Below are 22,133 nucleotides of genomic sequence, written 5' to 3'. Positions count from 1 at the left end.
TCTTTATAAGGGAACGAGGGAGATTGGAAATAAGACTCAGTGGAAACAGAGCCCAGATGATCAAGGCAAAATCAGAAGTGATGCTGCCACAAACCAAGGAGCCCCTGAGCCCCCGCTGTTGGGCAGGCAGCACCCGTCCTCCCCTGAGGCTCCGGAGGGAGTGACTCCTGCCGACACTGTGATTCATGACTTCTGGTCTCCAAAACCGTGAGAGGATAAATTTACTTGGTGTTAAGCTACCAAGTTTGTGACAATTTGTTAGGCCAGCCCTGGGAAACTAATAGCGTTACACCACATTACTTGAAGATAAATAGCACAATTTATGTTATAAAGTTTCTATTCTTAAAGCAAAATGAAAGGCAACAGGAAAATTTTGTATATAGCCCTATTTACCTTATAATTTATTGAAAATTCAGGAATATATCTCTATTTTGTGTCACCTGAGGGCATTACATATATTTTTACTTTAATTTTGATTAATAAAAAGTCCACAGAGCTCTCCCAGGTGGTTACCCAGAGCCTGGGAAGATGATTGATAGACAGCCACACAGAAGGTGATGGTCCCACAGGCAACACCTCCCTATTAATGAGCTCTGTCACAACTGGAGTCCCCAGGGAAAAGCAGGCATAAGGTGACAAAGCAGAGGTCTCTCTTTGGAAAATAGATCAACTAACATTTGAGGGGGTCACCAGCAAGGCTGACCTGGGACTGAGCTGGGGAGCTCTCTCAACCAGGGAGCTAGGCACTGGGGGGAGGAAATCCTCCTACAGGAGAGGCCATCCAAAGCTGGGAGGAGAAGGTCTCAGTGATGCTCCATGATCTCATCATCATTTTCTTCTTTGCCTTGTTATCACCACAAAAAGCTTTTCTTGGTTGCTTTTGACACTTTAATAAGAGCAGAAAAGTTCCACTCTAAAGGACTTGCCATCATCCTGCAATGCCAGGCCAAGAGCAATGGAGAAGACCCTCTGGGGCACCACCATCTCCCGTAGGGGAATCGAGGAGCCTCCAGGTATACCCTCTACAAAGAGGTCAAGTATGTCATTGTAAAAACAAGAACAAAAGCAAAAGGAAAGGGATCAAGGCAAGGAAGGATGGAAGGGAGGGGAGGAGGGAATCTCTCTTCCATGGTCTATTATCATAGACTTGATGATTTTCACAGTGACTCTCAAGAAAATTCTTAGTCAATATTTTTGCAAGTCATCACACTGGGTATAATTTTTGTAACTCTGTTTCTTGTTGGCATTTCTGGAATTGAAACACAGGAATGGGTACCTGTTGAGAAGCTCAGTGTTGACTGCAGACTTTTTGACATCTGGGAAGAGCTATCATGAAGGATTGCTGACCTACCACTAAATAGCAGACAGAAGTGTTATAGAAATAAGATCAAGAACTGGTGGTGTGAAGCAAAACTGCCAACTCTCAAGATTCTTGCAGTAAAAATGATTCTTCAGCTGTTCAAAAAGACACAGGACTATAGTTAAATACAAACTTTGCTGACACACATGAACTTTAAAGGTTTCACAAGCTGAATTCCAAATGGAAAAATCCAGAGAAAATGCTTACAGGTTAAGACATTGTGTCTACCTTCAAATGGTGCCCAGGCTCACATCTTGGCTGCATAGACAATAATCAAACTTGATTCTTAATCAAGATAACATAGATGCTAAAAGTAGTGCAATGTGTCCCTAATCCCCAACCCAAGTGGTTTTGGAAGCATATTGACTTTTGTCTCATAAATTTTGTAGTAAATGGAAAAACCAAAGGACAGATTATAATGTGATCACAGTGACAAAAGTCTCTGAAAGTTCACACGAAAGTTAAGTAATAAATTTATCCCTCTCATAAGAAAGAAATGGAGGTTTTTCAAAATATAATAGGGTCAAGCTATTTTATATTATTTTATTTTTTTATACACATATCTGCTATTAACAGTAATCACAATAGAATTTTTTTCTAACATATTTGGAGTATTTATGAGCATTGAAAATACACTTGATTAAAAAAGCCTTAGTAAACTTAAAAGAATAAAATTATACAAATTACATTCTATGGCATTAATACAATATAATTAAAATTTATAATGTATACAATTAAATGTCCCATACATATAAAAGTAAATAACATATTTCTAAATATGAGTTACAACATATGATTTAAAAAGGAAATTTCAAGTTAAGTGACAAAATATTTGGATTTTAATGAAAATAAAAGCAAAACATGTTAAAATTTGAGAGACACCGATAAAATTTTGCATAAAGAAATATGTAGCTTTAAAATATTTTTCATGGGGGCTGTGATTGTGGCTCAGAGGAAGAGCGCTTGCGTTGCATGCATGAGGCACTGGGTTCCATCCACAGCACCACATAAAAATAAAATAAAGATATCATGTCCACATAAATTAAAAAATAAATATTTAAAAATACTTTTCATGAACAATAAGAGGGAAAAAAAGATGAGGGCAAAGAACCCTGGCATTCAGACACAGAAATAAAACACCATGGAGCATTTCTATAAAGACAAACTAATGAAGTCAGAAATCAATGAAATGAAGAAAATAGCATGAAATTTAACAAAACCAAGAGCTCCCTGTGAAAGAGTGAATAAAAGAGACCTCTGGCAAGCTAAGTGAGACAAAGGAAAAGTGAATCAAGGGTGCAAAGAGGAAAATGGACAAGATATAAATATGAATAGAAAGACTGTAAATAACTTAATGCTAATATTTTTATAGTGCAGACAAAAAAAGATGTATCTAGGAAAATATAAAACCTCAAAATTGTCAACAGAAAAAAAGAGAATACTTGAAAACTTCAATAAGACAGTGTGCTCATCAACCAAAAGCTCATTTATGGGGGATTTCATAATAGAGTTTAACAAAATTTATAGTGACAGTGAATAATAATAGGTAGTCCCAGGAGTAAAAGTTTAGTCAAAAACTATGAATATGTTTCTCAAAATGGATATATTAGGGGACAAATATCACTTGATTTCTTTAGAAGACTGAAATAATAATATTGTTGATAAAGTTCAACACCCTGTATGAGAAAACTATTTCTATATCAAGAAAAGAAAATAATTTCCTTTAGTTAACAGGGTATATAGCAAAATTTATTCTAGTTCCCACAGAAGCAGCAGACACCATCCATTTACTACTGGAGCCTTGGCTGAGATGCTATCAGAGTCTCCACAAAACATAGGTCCTGGGAACGAAGACCAGGAAAGGAAGGAGGTGCCATTATCTGTATTTTCAGATATTATGATCACTAACATAGAAACAATCACTAGCAAAACTGTTAGAAACAACAAAAACACCTAGCAATATTATCAGATACACAGTTTGAAAAGTAACTTCTCCATGCCAGCAATTCTTAGTGAGAAAATAAAATACAAATGCATTCATAATAACAAGGGAAATTATGAGATGCCTAAGGATTTCCTTGAGGAGTATTTTAACCTTAAAAGAAGCAGAATAAAAGGTTCTTTGATAAGTTGCTAAATAATTTTATAAAAGGAGAATTAACCAAATGTTTTGGGCTCTTGTCTTACTAAATGTTATATGCATAGTATGGTACCCTGGTGAAGTAAGCCAAATGGTGTGTTCATGGTTCAAGAGCAACCAGTTTACATAATAGATAATTCAGAGGTGAACATTCTCTCTGTCTATGTATTAAATGCATGTCACCATAATGATGAAGAGAAGGCTTAAGAAGACTTGTGAAAAACTGCTTCTCTATATATAAAATAAAATTCTTAAATAAACATACAAATCTAGTACTCCATAGATGGAAAGCAAAAATATTAAAGGAAAACTATAATGCTAACTGAGTGATTGTGGGAGGATATATTTCTGGTATACGAGGTGGGTAAATACTTCTTAAAGGAAATGATCAGAGCGTGACCCAGGACAAATTAGGGTGCTTGCGATTTGCAGATTTCTGTTTACTGCAGGACTCCAATGTGGAGTTGACAGGCAGGGGACAGAAATAAAAACCATAAAGTGTAAGACTAATAAGAAGTAAGACTAATGCTCCAAATAGACACGTCAAGCTCACAAAACTGCAAGGGGAAATGCAGGAATTGCAGTAAGAAAATGGACAAGCAGTATTATCAGGCAATTCCTGCACAAACGTAGCCAAAAGCAAACCTGTATAGGAAGACAGTCCAAAATAACTGAGAACAGGATTACTTTACATTCATATATTTCAGAAGACTAATAAGTGATGGAGTGCATTGAGAAGCATGTGGGAATACAGGTGCCCTCAGGCATCAGAGGAGGTGTGGAGCTGCCATTCTGGTCAGCCATCTATCACACATTTAATTAAGGAGTCACATGTCTTTAGTACAATGTTCTGCTCTCACTCCTTTTGTGTGACCTCAGAAGTTCCTCACAGGGCTGAGGTCTTAGCTCAGTGGTTGAATGTTGCCTCGCATGCCTGAGGCACTGGGTTCCATCCTCAGCACCACATAAAAAAATAAGTAAAGCAAAGATATTGTGTACATCTACAACTAAAAAAATAAATAGATAAATAAAATAAAGTTCCTCACACTGGGTCATAAGGACATAGGAAAAAAATCTGAATTACAGAATTATTTGAGGTAATGGGAAGTTGCTACCAATCTAGTTTCTTTCACTATGAAAACATAAAAGTAGAGTAGATGCAAACTATGGGGATTCATGCAGCCTTTGGAAGCCAATGACAAAAAGAACACAGAAATGCAAACAGGTCTCAGCCTTCACACGGTGTGAATGAGAACAAGACACAGATGAGAACTATTACACGGTGGTATTCATGTGTGCAGTGAATGTACAAGAAATCAACAGTAAGTGTTTATACGAATCACACAAATATAAAGACGGCAGTCAACCTCACTGTGATGGTGGCCACAGTTGAGGAGGATGAGTGGATCAGGGAATGGGAATAAAACAGATTACAGACGACCCCACACTTTCAGGAATTATGGAAATCAGTGATGACAGCACCCACTGAGTGAGTAGCATGATCATTGCCACCTTCGCAGGTGAGCTGTGTAGCACTGGGAAAAGAGAGAAAGGAAGGAAGGAGAGAAAGCAGGAAGGGAGGGAGCGTAGGAGGGAGAGAGGGAAGGAGGTTCACCTCCTAAAGAAAAGCCAACTGAAATTCCAGCAGGTCAACCTGTTGACAGGCACATGCTCCCTGCAATCTGCACGCGCTCTGCATCAGTCTTCAGCCCAGCCGCCCACAGCGCGGCACATGATACCTCTTCACATAACTAAGGGCGCTGTCGTGTTTCTGTGGTGAGGAATACGGAGTGGCAATGAGTGTTGGTGTGATCATTAATAATATCAATACTAAAGGTTACCCCAAAGCTGAGACTGCAGTTAATTTCATAAGTTTATGAGACCAACTCCAGCTGTGATGTAGGAGTAAACTGAATAACGTCTAGCTAATGTTTAGCTCCACATTTACAGACTCACACCATCTTCAAGATTATGCACGTTTTTGCTTAGAAATTCATAAAGCTTCAAATAACACAGAACCCAATTAGGACAAAGAACCACATGTCGAAGGGTCAGGGCAGACCCTGGTGGATAGTCATCAAGAAAAGGGAACTCAGTCCAGCAGCTGCAGGGGGCTAACCCCACCAGCAACAGAAGGGGCTTTGAAGAGTCTTCTTTAGGGCCGGATGACAACTTAGTCCACCTGCTTCCCTGACTTCAGCCTGTGAAACCCAGAGACATGCTGGCCCAGGCTTTGGACTCACAGAACTGCGAGTTCACAAGTGGGTACTGTTTGACCCAGTGCCTTTGTTGCAGTTGGTTACTCAGCAGTGGAAAACCAGACCTGTGCCCCAGGGATCCTCAGCATTTGAACTGCATAAAATATGTGAATCTTGGGGAGAGTGATGGGACTGATCAGATCAGTTTACTTGCAAGATGGAACTGGGATAAGACAGGGGAAAGGTCACATTTTGGCCCACATCAGAGAGTTGGTGGACTCAGCTCAGAGACTAGAATATTGTGAAGGAGGACAATCTCTCTGAACCTTTCTGAAGCCATAAGATTAAAGGAGGATTCCAATCTTTTAAAAATCAGGTTGAATTTTAATCCTGTAGTGTACTTGGTATCTAAATATGATTCACTGCATTCAAAGAAATTAAAAAGGAGAACTTGGGAAAATAGTTTATTTTTATGCAAATAATTGCAATATCTCTGTGAGTTTGTGTGTGCATATCTGCCTGTCTCAATAAATAAATAAATAACCAACAAAGTCAAGCCAAATGCCTTGCTTCCCTCAGTGTTTTGTGGCAGGGATTTCTCTATTTCCTCTAGAGGTCAAATTATGTCTGATAATATTTCCAAGTTAAGTACATAAAAAAAGGAATATTTGCCATTAAAAGAAGTGATTGCACTGAGTCTCAAAGGCTGCAGTTCCCTAAATCAATGACCTACTTTCTAATCAATACAGTCGGTTCAGTGGTGGCGCCTGGTCTACAAGATACAATTGTTTAATTGCCAATTAAAACTTTCCTATTGTTTATTTTAAAATAAGACTATTAGATTTAGAAAGCTTTAAAATACCATATCAATTTGAAATAAATATGAGGCATCAGTATTATTTATAAAGTAAAGATGCAAGATAGATATTTATAGTGAAGTACAAAGTATTGTTCACAAATAAGTTCTCAGTGCAGCATTTTCAAATTATAGGCTATACATGAACAGGTGTTCATTACCTGGGCTATAATATATAACTTTCGGCTAATGGGGAAAAAAAGTTTATTCTCAGGAACATGATGCTATAAGCGTTTCTCCGTTACATCCATCAGCTATTGCAGTGTTAGACAGACTTTATAAATGGATTAAAAATATTTTTAAAAACCAAAAATGTACTGAGGATATTCTGAAATTAATTCAAGGCAGTGCATCTAAATCTGTGAAATGAATGTTAAAATGCTCCAGAAATGATGGAAATAATGTCAAAACAGAGTTGTGGTACTGAATATTCTTTCACATTGTCTGACTTACCACATAAAATGACTTTTGAAAATTATTTTACTTCATCCTCCAAATTTGTCTCAAAATTTATCATAAGTCGGTATGAAATATTTCCCTGTTTTAAAAACTGCAAAATGTGAAGCAGAAGTGACTATTATGAACATATTGTCTTATATTATACATGGTATTTTACATGTAAAATACATGGTGTGTACAATTGGTGTACAATTATTATTTAGAGATAGGAAAATATATTGTTTAAATTATACCAATTTTAAAATATAGTACCACTGTAAATAGTTATCTTGAAAATGACATGAAAATAAATAATGTTAAGAAGTGTAATAAATACAGTATTTTTTCTCATAAAAGACAATATTTATTTACATGGGCTAAACCCAGCTCCTAGCAATCATACAGGCAGTTTCTAAGAGTCTGATTCTCATCTTCTGTAAAGTGAGTTGTTGTTTTTTTATTTTAAACCTGCTTACTGGATGGTCTATTTTCCAAGGCATCCTTAATCCACATGGACTGTTCCTTCTTGGAGATACATTGGATTTGGGAAAGTTTTATTTGGCCTCAATCCTGATATTAAACAGATCAAGTTTACTTCAGAACGTTCACTGTTGCCTCGAGGTCACCCTTTGCTGACACCCTCCACCCTGAGGTCTTGACTCCTGGCTTCCCCTGCTGCTGGCTGACTTTAGAGACACTTTATGCAGAAGGCACAGCTTTGTGGGCACTTCCTTACTTTTTTCATCCTACATAAAAGCAGCTTTTCCTGTTTCATTTCTTTGTGTTTCCTGAGCAACTAGCATGGGATAACAGGATTCAAACACGTGACAGGATGAAATAAACAATAAAGGATCCTGGGGCTAAGGAAGACCATCCCAGAGCTCATGCCTTGGCTAGCAAGTGTTTATGTTCAAGAAAATGGAACTTCTTCAGATGGCAAAATGAACAAATGGATAAGATGCTTTCTTCCAAATAAATACAAGTCATTCCCAGGACTGCTCTGCGGGAACTTCCAGCAGGTATCTCAAGAGACACCAACTTTGGAACATGCTTCCCATCATATCGAGGGTGCACCCACGAAGAGCTGAGCCATTATTAAGAGGCTCAATGAGAGTGTTCGACGTAACATTCTGCACAGACACTGTGTATGCACACACCAGGAACGTTTGGCTTTTAAAGGTATGTTGCAAAGGTGGCCACTTTTCACCAAGATACCCTCGTCATGTCCTGGGCTCTCTCTGATGTTTGTCTTAAATGAAGATGAGTACTGCTAGCACCAAAGAAGAGTGAAGCAGACAGAATCAAAGGAGGCTGTCCGTGTCAGGTTACAGAGGATTTCCATGTGAGACTGGTCCCAATTGGAGCTTCACTCTCCTGGCGTCGCCCCTGAAGCTGCACATTATTCTGTCTTCATTCATCCTTTTCAGGGATTTTATTCATCTTTTCCTCCCTATAGGCACCACTCATATTTATTTCATTAAATTTTCTATAAACTGTTTCCTTTTCATCTGCTTAGAAAATTAAGGAAAATTTATTAGCTGAACTTATGTAAATTACTCCAGTTCGGTTTTCATCTAGGATAAATTTGTTTTGAATATCTGTTGTGACAATTATATACAGCTACATTTTCAACCCTAATGCATTTTTAATAACTTCCTTCAGTAGCTAGTGATTTGAATTTCAAATTTCTTTCTACCAAGAAGTTTAAAAAAGTATATACCATTTTATAACCGTTTCATATAAAATTGATTTATGCAGCAGGATGTTGCTCACAGTAAATATATCAAATGTCTAAGTGAGAGCATCAATACTCGTAAGTTTATAATATGTATGTTTTAGACAGGGCATAATACAAATATAAAGTTGATAAAAAAATAACTGTATCCTTAGCTTATTTTTTAGAAATTCCTCACTTAGGTTAGAAACATTTTATTTATTTGATTGATCATTTTAATTTATTGCTATCATACATTAGGGCAGATTTTAGGGAAAATCAAAGTTACTAATTACTCATTTAAAGTACTTAAACACTAATAAACAGAACTTATTGGATTATTTGACAAGGGATTTTAAATTTTTCATGACATCTCTGCTTCTTAAAGTATAAAACCCCAGTTCTTAGAGGTTCTCGTATCCTTTGCCTGGTTGCTACATCCACCTGGGTCAGCTCATCTTCCTAACTCCTTCTTCTTGCAGAGTTTGCCAACACTCCATTACCCAAGTGCTTTCCAAATCACCCCCACGATGTAACTTGTTATCACAGTTTTTCCTCTTTCTTTTTCTGCACAATGCATTCCCCTGTGTATTTTGCTTAAAACAGAATAATCTTTAATGAAGCAGAGTAATCTTTAAAGAAGCTCCTAACTGCAATCCTTTGTAAAGCCCTAATTTCCAGAGATAGAATTAACTATTCCCTCATAGTTTTTATTATTCATTGCATTTATTATAGTCAGCTATTTATAAACCCTTTATTTCATCAGATTGTAAAAGCTTAAAACAACAATGACAATAACTGTTAGCATTTATGGACTACGCTACACATTTCTAAATCCTTCAAATGCAGTATCTTATTTTCTGCTCTCAACAGTCCTGTGGACAATGACATTTGCTGTCCCTGTGCAAACAAGAGCCTCAGTATTTGTCTTGTCATCAGACCCAGCAATCTCATAAGAATATATATCATGCTAATGGTTGCATTGTATTAGTAGTCTCACAAAAAAATTGTGTAACCCTCTTAATCATGCTGTGCTCATTATATACGACTTGGGATTAATAACAGTTTCATAATAAAGAGGGCAGCTCCCTGGGCAACAAGAACAGTGATTACTCCTAGGGATAGATGCGCCTGCAGGTCACTTATCTCACCCAGGAAAAGCAAATACTCACGTTGAAGGTTTTACTCCAATTTGAATATTGCTTCATGGAAATACCATTTTGATGCCTTGAGGAACAGACTGCATTTGAGTGATAAAGAATGACATTAAAGAAAAATAAAGGAATGACAAAAGAGATTTTGAAGTAGTGCACGTGCTAAGGGAAAGAGGACCCAGGGATTAGCATCAATGGGCTGGGTCATGAAGAAGGAGCACAGAGATGTGGCTATAGAAGGCTCAGGTACTAGAACCAGTCAGCTGGTGGAAGTACCAGGCAATGTGTGCTAAAATACAGTCAAAGTGTGAGAAGGGGGCCTGAGCACACCCTGTTGAAAATCAACCGCAAGATCTCTGACCACTGAGGAACCATGCTCTAACTAATCTTCCCTATAAAGATTGGTTTAAATTTACCAATTCAGTTCACAGTCAATCTCAGAAAAAAAATGACATAAAATTATTGAAAGGAAACCTAAGTCACTAAGGAAGTGAATTAGCCTTGCCAAAGCTATAAAGTCATAGTAATAAAAACTTTAATCTTCTCAGCGTTGCCACAACAAAGGTAAATTTTAGCTGTCACATCTACTGAGTTTCATTATTAAAATGCTTTCCGCAGCTGCACATTACAGTTGATGAAATTTATTTAGCTACTTATTAACAGATTATTCCCTTAAATATTCTTATTCTCATTGAGTTCTGTTACTGTTTTGTACCTTGATTCTCAGGTAACGGGGGAGGGGATATGGATGGTTTTGAAGTGTGACAGGTTTTTTTTTTTTTTAAGTTGTAGGTGGACACAATATCTTTATTTTTATTTATTTTTATGTGGTACTGAGGATCGAATCCAGTGCCTCCCATGTGCTAGGCAAGTGCTCTACTGCTGAGCCACAACCCCAGCTCAGTTGCAGTTTTCTAACGTTAATTTTTATACATCCTACTTGTGTCCACACTCAGATTCTATCCTTTTCTTTTTGTTAAAATTCATGAAGCACCCTTGATTCTTCCAAAGACAAGGCACTATGACAAGACACAGGAGCTTCCTCCTCCTGGTTTTCAGTCAGCCAGACCATTCCCGCTGTGCCTTCTACAGGTGTGCTGCCATATGGTCACATTTTAAAGACACATCTGCTGCAGGTCTTGGCACAAGACTTCTTGAGAAAGCTCCCCGAGGGCTGGTCTCTTTTTCACCTCTCATTCTTCCGTAGGTCACTCCACGTAAACTTAGTCCTGATATTTCAATGAAATAGTTCTGTCAGAGTCACCAGACACTTCTGTGTTTTACGTCTAACCATCCCCTTTCTGTTGTCTTCCCAATCCCTCCATGATGTTAGACACAGATGGTCATCTGGTCATTGTTTTTCATGGGTTCCAATGGTCTACTCTGAGTGTTCTTCTTTCCACTTAGAGTCTTTTTTTCAGGCTTCTGCCCGAGCTCCATTGCCTTTTCTAATCTTCCAAATACTGTAGTGATACTTATTTGTTTATTCTTCTCTCTTCCAACACTTCCAAGGACATTTCATCCAGTGCTGTAGCATATAGTGCTACCAATATGCTCAGGACAACCAAATGAACTGTAGCACTGATATTTTTTCTACTCCTGACCACTTTCAATTACCCAATTGATTACTAGACATGTTAGCCTAACAGACATTTTATGTATAACACATACAAAGTTAAAGCTTTTGATTTTTACCCAGATTTAGCACTTCTAGACTTCCTCATGTCATGAATTACATAATCATTGATGCTCTTGCTCAAGTTCAAACCCATGAATCACCCATGATTACTACATTTCACTCCACCTAATTCTTAAGTAAATATTGTCAGTTTTCACACACCATGTCCAAAGATTGTCTTTTTATCTCTAGACCCAATACCAACACTTCATCTAAGCCACCGTCACATCTGGACTGAACTAATTGCTGCTTAAGACTTGCTATATATGAAGAACCTCTTTAAGCAGTTACATGCAGAGCTGTAAAATTTCATTTATCAACCATTCCAGCTATATTTAACTTCATTACAAGGCAACGGTATCATTTATTCCTCGCAATAGCCTTCTGTCATAGATACTATCATAATCTTAATTTATCAGAGGACAATGAAGTAGGTTGAAGGTTAAATGGCCAACCCAAGTTCACACAGCTGCTACGTACAGAATCTAGATCTTGCATTTATAATGTGCCTGCTGGGCAATGTGAGGAGATTCCTGACCTTCTTCAATATTCTTTCAGGATTGACCTTTTCCATATTGCTGTGTTGAAAAATATCTCACCCACAAAGATTGCATCCATTTAAAATAAGCCAACGAGTGAGTTTCAACAGTTGTATATACCCGTTAAAAATACTGTCATAATAAAAATAACATTTTCACCATTCTTTGCAGCCTGTTCCCCATGCACACCTTTACCCTGGTCACCCTCTCAAAGCTAGGCAACCAATGACCTAATTTCTGTTACCGAAGATAAGTGTGAAATCATTACAATATGATCTTTAGAGGCCTGACTTCTTTGACTTGGCACCATAATTCTGATATTTGTCTCACATTCTGCATACCAGAAGACTTTCTTTTCCATCATTCAGGGATATCTGTTGATGGATGTACTATAATCCCCCCTCCTGCTCTATTTAGGTTGTTTTTACTCCTGCCTCTTGGAAACAAAGTGAACATTTCTAAACTTGCCATTAGGTGGATATGAATGGATAAATTTTTAAAAGTAGTAAATTTCTAAAAGTGGCATGGCTGGATAGATGGATAACGTTTTAAGCAACATTGGTGCACAGTATTATATTTTGACCACCAACATGACTGTAGTTGCTCCATGTTTTCACTAACTCTAATTATTCTCAGTCTTTTGGGCCATTCTAATGAATGGGTAGTTTTGGATTTTGGTTTGAATTTTATAGACAACTATGATGTCATGTGTTGTCTCATGCACTTATTTACTGACCATTTAGAAAATGTTCATAATTTTTGTCCATTTTTTTTTTGTCTTAAGAAATTGTTTTCTTATACCACAGGGGAAACAATCTCTCCTATGTTTACTTTTGGGAGTTTTTGCATTTCATTTAGACCAGTGATCTTGTTTTGAGTTTATTTTGTCTATGGTGTAAAGTAAGATCAATGTTTACTTATTTACCTAGGACAGTCAGTTGTTCTAACAGCATTTGTTGAATAAAATTTCTTTCCCCATTGACTTGTCTTTGTATCTTTCTCTAAATTCAACTGATCGTGAAAGCACAGGTTCATTCCTGACCTTCTATTCCCTTTCATTGATTGTTTTGCATATCCTATTGCTAATATCTTATTGTGATGATCTCTGTAGATTCATAGTTAGCCTTGATATTTTTAAGCATAATAGTTCCAACTTCGCTCTTTATTAAACTTGCTTTGTTTAATCTAGATTATAGAGATTTCCACATAAAATGAGCTTTTAATATCTACAAAAAAAGACTTATGGAATGTTGATTAGAATTATGTGGAATGTATATGATTTTTTTTGTACTTGAAAACTGTGTACTTTCGTATGTATACTCACTTTTGTGAATTAGATGTGTCCTTTGCACTAGAATTCAAGTTTTTTTCAGAAGGACAATGTCTGACTCTCTTGTATCTCCAAATCACCAATCAGGAGCAGAGGATCTGGCATGGATCAAAGATACATACCTCTTGTATCCACATTACCAATCCTGATGGTTGGTTAGAATTCTAGAGTGTGTCCAGTTTTCAGACAGAAGATGGTTGGGCCCAAACAATAGATAGTAAAGGAGGAGTGTGGGGGGGTGGGGGTGGGAGGACAGGTACATTGACTAGTGAGCTCACGTTAATGTAATTCATTGATCAACAGGCAGGGTCTCTGACTAGGATTTCACTAAAAGCATGTTCAGTCCCTCAACCTTGCAATGAAAAAATAAATATCACACATTTGTATTTCAAATCCTGGAAATTCTTTATTCACAGGTTTAATCTTATTGCCAAAATCATAACCATAATAATCATAATACAATACCAGTAAGACTTTAGAAATCAAACTCTTTTCCTGTAGTTAGAAGAAGAATTGTGACAAGTTTGGGGATCCAACATGGCGGCAGGTGCGGAGAGATCAAGTCTCTGACCTCTTCAGCTGCTCGGGCATAGGGAGTCATAAACCATCTAAATGCTGTTTGATCAGGATCACTAGGCAATGCTGAGATGATGTGGATCTGGGGCGAACAGTCTGGGCCTCTCAGAACACACACCGAGCCCGGATCGGCTGAATTCAAGCTCCTGTTCGCCTGCTTCTCGCAGACAAACTGCTGTGACTCAGCACAAAACAATCCTGCTGAAACAACTTGTTGGCCCTTCTGATCCTACGGAGGTTAATGCCAACAGAGCCTTCATAGGCAGTGGCCACAGGATTGAAATGGGGCTTGGGAGAGACAGTCAGGACCCACACGTTGCATTGGACACCTGGCAAAGGGAAACGAACTGTTGCCATTTGCATGGGATTCCACCATAGCAGAGGACTGACATCACCAGAATGCGGCGGAGGAGATAACTTCATTGAAACCAGTGGCTATAGCATCAAATAAATTTATAGGAGTAAACAGTAACTCAGCAGTCAAACAGAACAAGAAGTAACATGAGCAGCATGAGAAAGCAAGGAAGAAAAGGAGTACAAACAATGCAGGACAGCATAAATATTCAGGAGGACCTAGAGTCATCAGAAAAATGGTCATATAAAGAACTCAAGGAACACCTTAGACAGATGGAATGGAACCTTAAAGAGGATACAAGACAGCAAATTCAAGCAGCGAAAGAACACATTGAGAATGAATTACATAAACAGATAAAAGAAGAAGTTAAGCATCTTTATCAGGAGATAGAGATTATAAAAAATAATCAAACAATAATTCTAGAAATGAAGGAAACGATAAACCAAATTAAAAACTCAATTGAGAGTATCACTAACAGAGTGGAGCAAGTAGAAGCCAGAACGTCAGATAATGAAGACAAAATATATCATCTTGAAAAGAATCTAGCCAACTCAGAAAGGCTGGTAAAAAATCACAAGAAAAACATCCAAGAGATATGGGATAACACAAAAAAAAACAAACTTAAGAGTCATTGGGATAGAGGTAGGTATAGAGATTCAAACCAAGGGAATGAGTAACCTGCTAAATGAATAATTACAGAAAACTCTCCAGAAATGGAAAAGGAAACGGATATGCAAATTTGTAGCTGCATACAGGACACCAAGCATACAAAATCACAGTAGACCAACACCAAGACACAACATCTACAGAACAAAGAGAAAATATTAAAATCTACAAGAGAAAGGAGGCAGATTACATTCAGGGGCAAACCAATAAGGTTAACAACGGATTTTTAATCACAGACGCTGAAAGTGAGAAGATCCTGGAACAACATATTTCATGATGGTTTTTTTTTTTTTTTTTTTTTTTAGTTCTCGGCGGACACAACGTCTTTGTTGGTATGTGGTGCTGAGGATCGAACCCGGGCCGCACGCATGCTAGGCGAGCGCGCTACCGCTTGAGCCACATCCCCAGCCCTGGAACAACGTATTTCAAACACTGAAAGACAATGGATGCCAACCAAGAATTCTGTATCCAGTAAAATTAAGCTTCAGGTATAACAACGAAATAAAAATCTTTCATGAAAAACAAAAGTTAAAAGAATTTGCAGCCAGAAAACCAGCATTGCAAAGCATCTTGAGCAAAACACTACATGAGGAAAAAATGAAAAACAATAACCAAAACCATCAGTGGGAAGTGCCTCGGTAAAGATAGAGGGCAAGGGGAAAGCTAATCCTGGAGAAACAAACTAAATTTTTTAAAAAAAGATAAATAATCAAACATGGCTGGAAGTACAAACCATGTATCAATAGTAACTCTAAATGTTAATGGCTTAAACTCTCCAATAAAGCGACATAGGCTGGTAACATGGTTTAAAAAAAACAAATCCAACAATATGCTGCCTCCAGGAGACACATCTGATTGGAAAAGACACACATAGGCTGAAGGTGAAAGGTTGGGAAAAAATATACCACGCACACGTTCCTCGTAAGCAAGCAGGGGTGGCCATCCTCATATCGAATAAAATCAACTTCAAGACTAAGTTAATCAAAAGGGATAAGGAAGGACATTATATACTGTTAAAAGGAACCATTCACCAATAAGACATAACAATTATTAATATCTATGCACCAAATAATGGTGCTGCTATGTTCATAAAACAAATTCACCTGAAGTTCAAGAATCAAATAGACCACAACACAATAATTATGGGTGACTTCAACACACCTCTCTCACCATTGGACAGATCCTCCAAACAAAAGTTGAATAAAGAAACTATAGAACTCAATATCACAATCGATAACCTAGACTTAACTGACATATATAGAATATATCAACCATCATCAAGTGGATATACTTTTTTCTCAGCAGCACATGGATCCTTCTCAAAAATAGACCATATATTATGCCATAGGGCAACCCTCAGTAAATATAAAGGGGTGGAGATAATACCATGCATTTTATCTGATCATAATGGAATGAAACTGGAAATCAATGATAAAAGAAGGAAGGAAAAATCCTACATCACATGGAAAATGAAAAATATGTTACTGAATGATCAATGGGTTACAGAAGACATAAAGGAGGAAATCAAAAAATTCGTAGGGATAAATGAAGATACAGACACAACTTATCAGAATCTATGGGACACAATGAAAGCAGTTTTAAGAGGGAAATACATCGCCTGGAGGTCATTCCTCAAAAAAAGAAAAAACCAACAAATAAATGAGCTCACACTTCATCTCAAAGCCCAAGAAAAGGAAGAGCAAAACAACAGCAAATGTAGCAGAAGGCAAGAAATAATTAAAATCAGAGGGGAAATCAATGAAATTGAAACAAAAGAAACTACTGAAAAAATTAACAAAACTAAAAGTTGGTTCTTCGAAAAAATAAATAAGATTGACAGACCCTTAGCCATGCTAACGAAGAGAAGAAGAGAGAGAACTCAAATTACTAACATACGGGATGAAAAAGGCAATATCACAACAGATGCTACAGAAATACAGAAGACAATTAGAAATTATTTTGAAAACCTATATTCCAATAAAATAGAAGATAGTGAAGACTTTGATAAATTTCTTAAGTCATATGACTTGCCCAGACTGAGTCAGGAGGATACACACAATTTGAACAGACCAATATCAATGGATGAAATTGAAGAAGCCATCAAAAGATTACCAACCAAGAAAAGCCCAGGACCGGATGGGTACAGAGCGGAGTTTTACAAAACCTTTAAAGAAGAATTAATACCAATACTTTTCAAGTTATTTCAGGAAATAGGAAAAGAGGGAGCTCTTCCAAATTCATTCTATGAGGCCAACATCACCCTGATTCCGAAACCAGACAAAGACACCTCAAAGAAAGAAAACTACAGACCAATATCTCTAATGAACCTAGATGCAAAAATCCTCAATAAAATTCTGGCAAATCGGATACAAAAACACATCCAAAAAATTGTGCACCATGATCAAGTAGGATTCATCCCTGGGATGCAAGGATGGTTCAATATACGGAAATCAATAAATGTTATTCACCACATCAATAGACTTAAAGATCAGAACCATATGATCATCTCGATAGACGCAGAAAAAGTATTCGACAAAGTACAGCATCCTTTTATGTTCAAAACATCAGAAAAACTAGGGATAACAGGAACTTACCTCGACATTGTAAAAGCTATCTATGCTAAGCCTCAGGCTAGCATCATTCTGAATGGAGAAAAATTGAAGGCATTCCCTCTAAAATCTGGAACAAGACAGGGATGCCCTCTCTCACCACTTCTGTTCAACATAGTTCTCGAAACACTGGCCAGAGCAATTAGACAGACGAAAGAAATTAGAGGCATAAAAATAGGAAAAGAAGAACTTAAATTATCACTATTTGTGAATGACATGATTCTATACCTAGAAGACCCAAAAGGGTCTACAAAAAAACTACTAGAACTAATAAATGAATTCAGCAAAGCGGCAGGATATAAAATCAACAAGCATAAATCAAAGGCATTTCTGTATATCAGCGACAAAACTTCTGAAATGGAAATGAGGAAAAACACTCCATTCACAATATCCTCAAAAAAAAAAAATACTTGGGAATCAACCTAACAAAAGAGGTGAAAGATATATACAATGAAAACTACAGAACCCTAAAAACAGAAGTAGAAGAAGATCTTAGAAGATGGAAAATTATACCCTGTTCATGGATAGGCAGAACCAACATCATCAAAATGGCGATATTACCAAAAGTTCTCTATAGCTTTAATGCAATGCCAATCAAAATCCCAACGGCATTTCTTGTAGAAATAGATAAAGCAATCATGAAATTCATATGGAAAAATGAAAGACCCAGAATAGCAAAACCAATTCTAAGCAGGAAATGTGAATCAGGCGGTATAGCGATACCAGATTTCAAACTATATTACAGAGCAATAGTAACAAAAACAGCATGGTACTTGTTTCAAAACAGGTGGGTGGACCAATGGTATAGAATAGAGGACACAGAGACTAATCCACAAAGTTACAACTATGTTATATTTGATAAAGGGGCTAAGAGCGTGCAATGGAGGAAGGATAGCATCTTCAACAAATGGTGTTGGGAAAACTGAAATTCCATATGCAACAAAATGAAACTGAATCCCCTTCTCTCGCCATGCACATAAGTTAACTCAAAATGGATCAAGGAGCTTGATATCAAATCAGAGACTCTGCGTCTGATAGAAGAAAAAGTTGGCTACGATCTACATATTGTGGGGTCGGGCTCCAAATTCCTTAATAGGACACCCATAGCACAAGAGTTAATAACAAGAATCAACAAATGGGACCCACTTAAACTAAAAAGTTCTTTCTCAGCAAGAGAAACAATAAGAGAGGTAAATAGGGAGCCTACATCCTGGGAACAAATTTTTACTCCTCCCACTTCAGATAGAGCCCTAATATCCAGAGTATACAAAGAACTCAAAAAATTAGACAATAAGATAACAAATAACCCAATCAACAAATGGGCCAAGGACCTGAACAGACACTTCTCAGAGGAGGACATACAATCAATCAACAAGTACATGAAAAAATGCTCACCATCTCTAGCAGTCAGAGAAATGCAAATCAAAACCACCCTAAGATACCATCTCACTCCAGTAAGATTGGCAGCCATTCTGACGTCAAAAAACAACAGGTGCTGGCGAGGATGTGGGGAAAAGGGTACACTTGTACATTGCTGGTGGGACTGCAAATTGGTGCGGCCAATTTGGAAAACAGTTTGGAGATTCGTGGGAAAGCTGGGAATGGAACCACCATTTGACCCAGCTATTGCCCTTCTCAGACTTTTCCCTGAAGACCTTAAAAGAGTGCACTACAGGGATACTGCCACATCGATGTTCATAGCAGCACAATTCACAATAGCTAGACTGTGGAACCAACCCAGATGCCCTTCAATAGGTGAATGGATGAAAAAAAGTGGCATTTATACACCATGGAGTATCACGCAGCACTAAAAAATGATAAAATCGTGGAATTTGCAGGGAAATGGATGGCAGTAGAGCAGATTATGCTAAGTGAAGCTAGCCAATCCCTAAAAAAACAAATGCCAAATGTCTTCTTTGATATAATGAGAGCAACTAAGAATAGAGCAGGGAGGAAGAGCAGGAGAAAAAGATTAACATTAAACAGAGACATGAGGTAGGAGGGAAAGGGAGACAAAAGGGAAATTGCATGGAAATGGAGGGAGACCCTCATTGTTATACAAAATTACATATAAGAGGTTGTGAGGGGAATGGGATAACAAACATGGAGGGAAATGAATTACAGTAGATGGGGTAGAGAGAGAAGATGGGAGGGGAGGGGAGGGGGGATAGTAGAGGATAGGAAAGGTAGCATAATACAACAGTTACTTATATGGCATTATGTAAAAATGCGGATGTGTAACCGATGTGATTCTGCAATCTGTATTTGGGGTAAAAATGGGAGTTCATAACCCACTTGAATCTAATGTATGAAACATGATATGTCAAGAGCTTTGTAATGTTTTGAACAACCAATAAAAATAAATAAATAAATAAATAAAGAAGAATTGTTAGCTCTTTTATGCTATCAGAATTCCATAACCCTTAGAGACATGTAATATAATAATTCTAAAATCCATCCACTTGTGAGAAAATCAAATGTCCAGGAGCTAGTAAGTGAATAGGGACTTGAACTTGCATTTTTTTGATAGTATATTTCCATTAATACATAGAATAGCTCATACAGTTACTGAAATTCAAATTCTAATCTCTCTGATTGGGTTCAGATATAATGTATGTGTCTGTTAGCTATTTGTGTAATAGAATTTGTTAGTATATTACTATAAATAATCTTCTGTTAATAAAAGGAGAAATTAAAACGTATAACATATAAAATAAAATTCCACCCATTCATGACATCAACCAGTAAATTTCTCTAGCTCAGCACCAAAGACAGATTAGAATCTTTACTGAGCTTTCCCGAGCACCTACAACCAGCAATACTGTTTTACAGTTCTCAGTTCTGATCAGGAATCCTCCATATTGCTGCAAAATACTGAACTGTGTTTTGATGTGATCCCCAAAGATAACTTTAGGTAGCATATGAATTATTACTTGGGGTTATATTTTACATTCTTTAATTCTTAGGAAATTGATATTTTACTCCTGGAATTTATGGCACATTTCTACATCTCAGCACTTTGGATGATCGTTTTCTTGTTAAGGAGCTGACTAAACACCAAGTGCCATGCACATTAACAATATCATTAGCACTGCTAAAACTAGCCTCAAAATTTTATCTCCTAAATATTGCCCAGGGTTTAAATCAAAGTAACAAATGCTCAGTTAACCTGAACAGGGGGAAAATGCCTACTCAGCACCTTAGAAAATGATCTGGTTGAGTTATGAGTCATCTCATTTTGCAAAGCAGCAATAAAAAGGAGTCTTTCATTTGCAGAGTTACCCCTGGCATTTACAACAGATGATTACAATAAAGAAGAAACGTAACTTTTGAGTTTTATCAGAACAGGGGCTTTATCTTGACCATGAATCTTTGCCTCTGCAGCTTTCATCTATCAAGGAAATATCTCCACTAGTTGTCAAGGGTGCAGCTATTCTCCCAGGGACTCCCAGGACTCTGACTCACCTTATGAAAGTTTCTGAAATAAGCTGCCTTTTCATCTGGAAATTTTTCTAACCTTCTGGGTCCTTTGCTGGAAGCCTTCTTGAAAACCAGCCAGCATCGTCTGAAAATCTGAAAATAAATAAAAGAATCCCATTATCTCTCCTTTTTATATGCTCTTAGTGGCACCAAGAGGTTCATCTATTCAATTAATCCACTGGGAATAAATTTTTAAAAGCACACTTACTTTATAGAGTAACTTTGTCTTTGAATAATAAGTATGTTACTAATTACAATTGCAGCAAAATTTTAAAATACAATATTTCTTATAAAAAATTTCTTTGTGTAATGAGGTTGTCAATGTGTTCATTTCAGTAGTTTTCAGTGTAAGTAAATCCCCAGTGTTTCAAGACCATATACAACCTTTATTCCCACTATCCTCAGGACAGATGATTTTGTTTTCTGTGCCAGTGCAGTAGCAGCTCAATAAGCTTAAGTGAAGCACTTCTGTATGGCTCCATTTTCTACCTCTGGAGGAAAAAAAAAAAAAACTTGCATTTAAAAATTAACTTATCTTGTAGGATTTTAGGCTTTTTTTTAAAACAGATGCCCATATGTTAATTTAGGAAAGAGAAAGCAATTTGTTTTTATAATGGGCACATCTATCTCACTCTTTTAAACTTATTTAGTAACTATAATTTTATTAAGTACTTAGTATGTACAATAAGTTTCAGAATTTATATACACATTTAATCATCATAACTAGTAGATAAAGTAAGTATTATTAACTTCATTTTAAGATAGAGATAATGCAAGATTGGAAAACACAACTGTATGTCTTTACACTTTGGTTAAAAAAATGACTAATAATTGCACAAACAGAAACCGTTATTTCTGGAAATTGCCTTTAAGTTATGAACTAATCACTCTTGGAAGTTTCCATCATCTGTCACAGGGTTCTCACCTATCACATGCCCTCCACAGGCCTTTCAGAGGCAAGGCAGTACAGTATTTTATTCTAGTAATGAAACAGGTCTGGGAATGCAAACTGGCCACAACTTTTAAATTTCAAAATGTAT

The 22,133-nt window shown here is 37.0% G+C and overlaps 1 protein-coding gene across 1 annotated transcript in view; it reads right to left on the bottom strand.

The window, feature by feature from the left end:
- Positions 1 to 22,133, bottom strand: part of DOK6 (docking protein 6) — a 391,579-nt gene that overhangs the window by 227,053 nt on the left and 142,393 nt on the right. The window contains exon 2 of the mRNA XM_081263683.1: positions 21,079 to 21,186. Coding sequence (XP_081119809.1) covers positions 21,079 to 21,186 — 108 coding nt within the window. The remainder of the gene's footprint in view (positions 1 to 21,078; positions 21,187 to 22,133) is intronic.

This window comes from Spermophilus citellus (assembly GCF_964194105.1).
Source record: "Spermophilus citellus genome assembly, chromosome: 12".
NCBI classification, from domain to species: Eukaryota; Metazoa; Chordata; class Mammalia; order Rodentia; family Sciuridae; genus Spermophilus; species Spermophilus citellus.
Note: the sequence above shows the minus strand (reverse complement) of the source record. Positions and strands in the feature narration are given on the sequence as shown.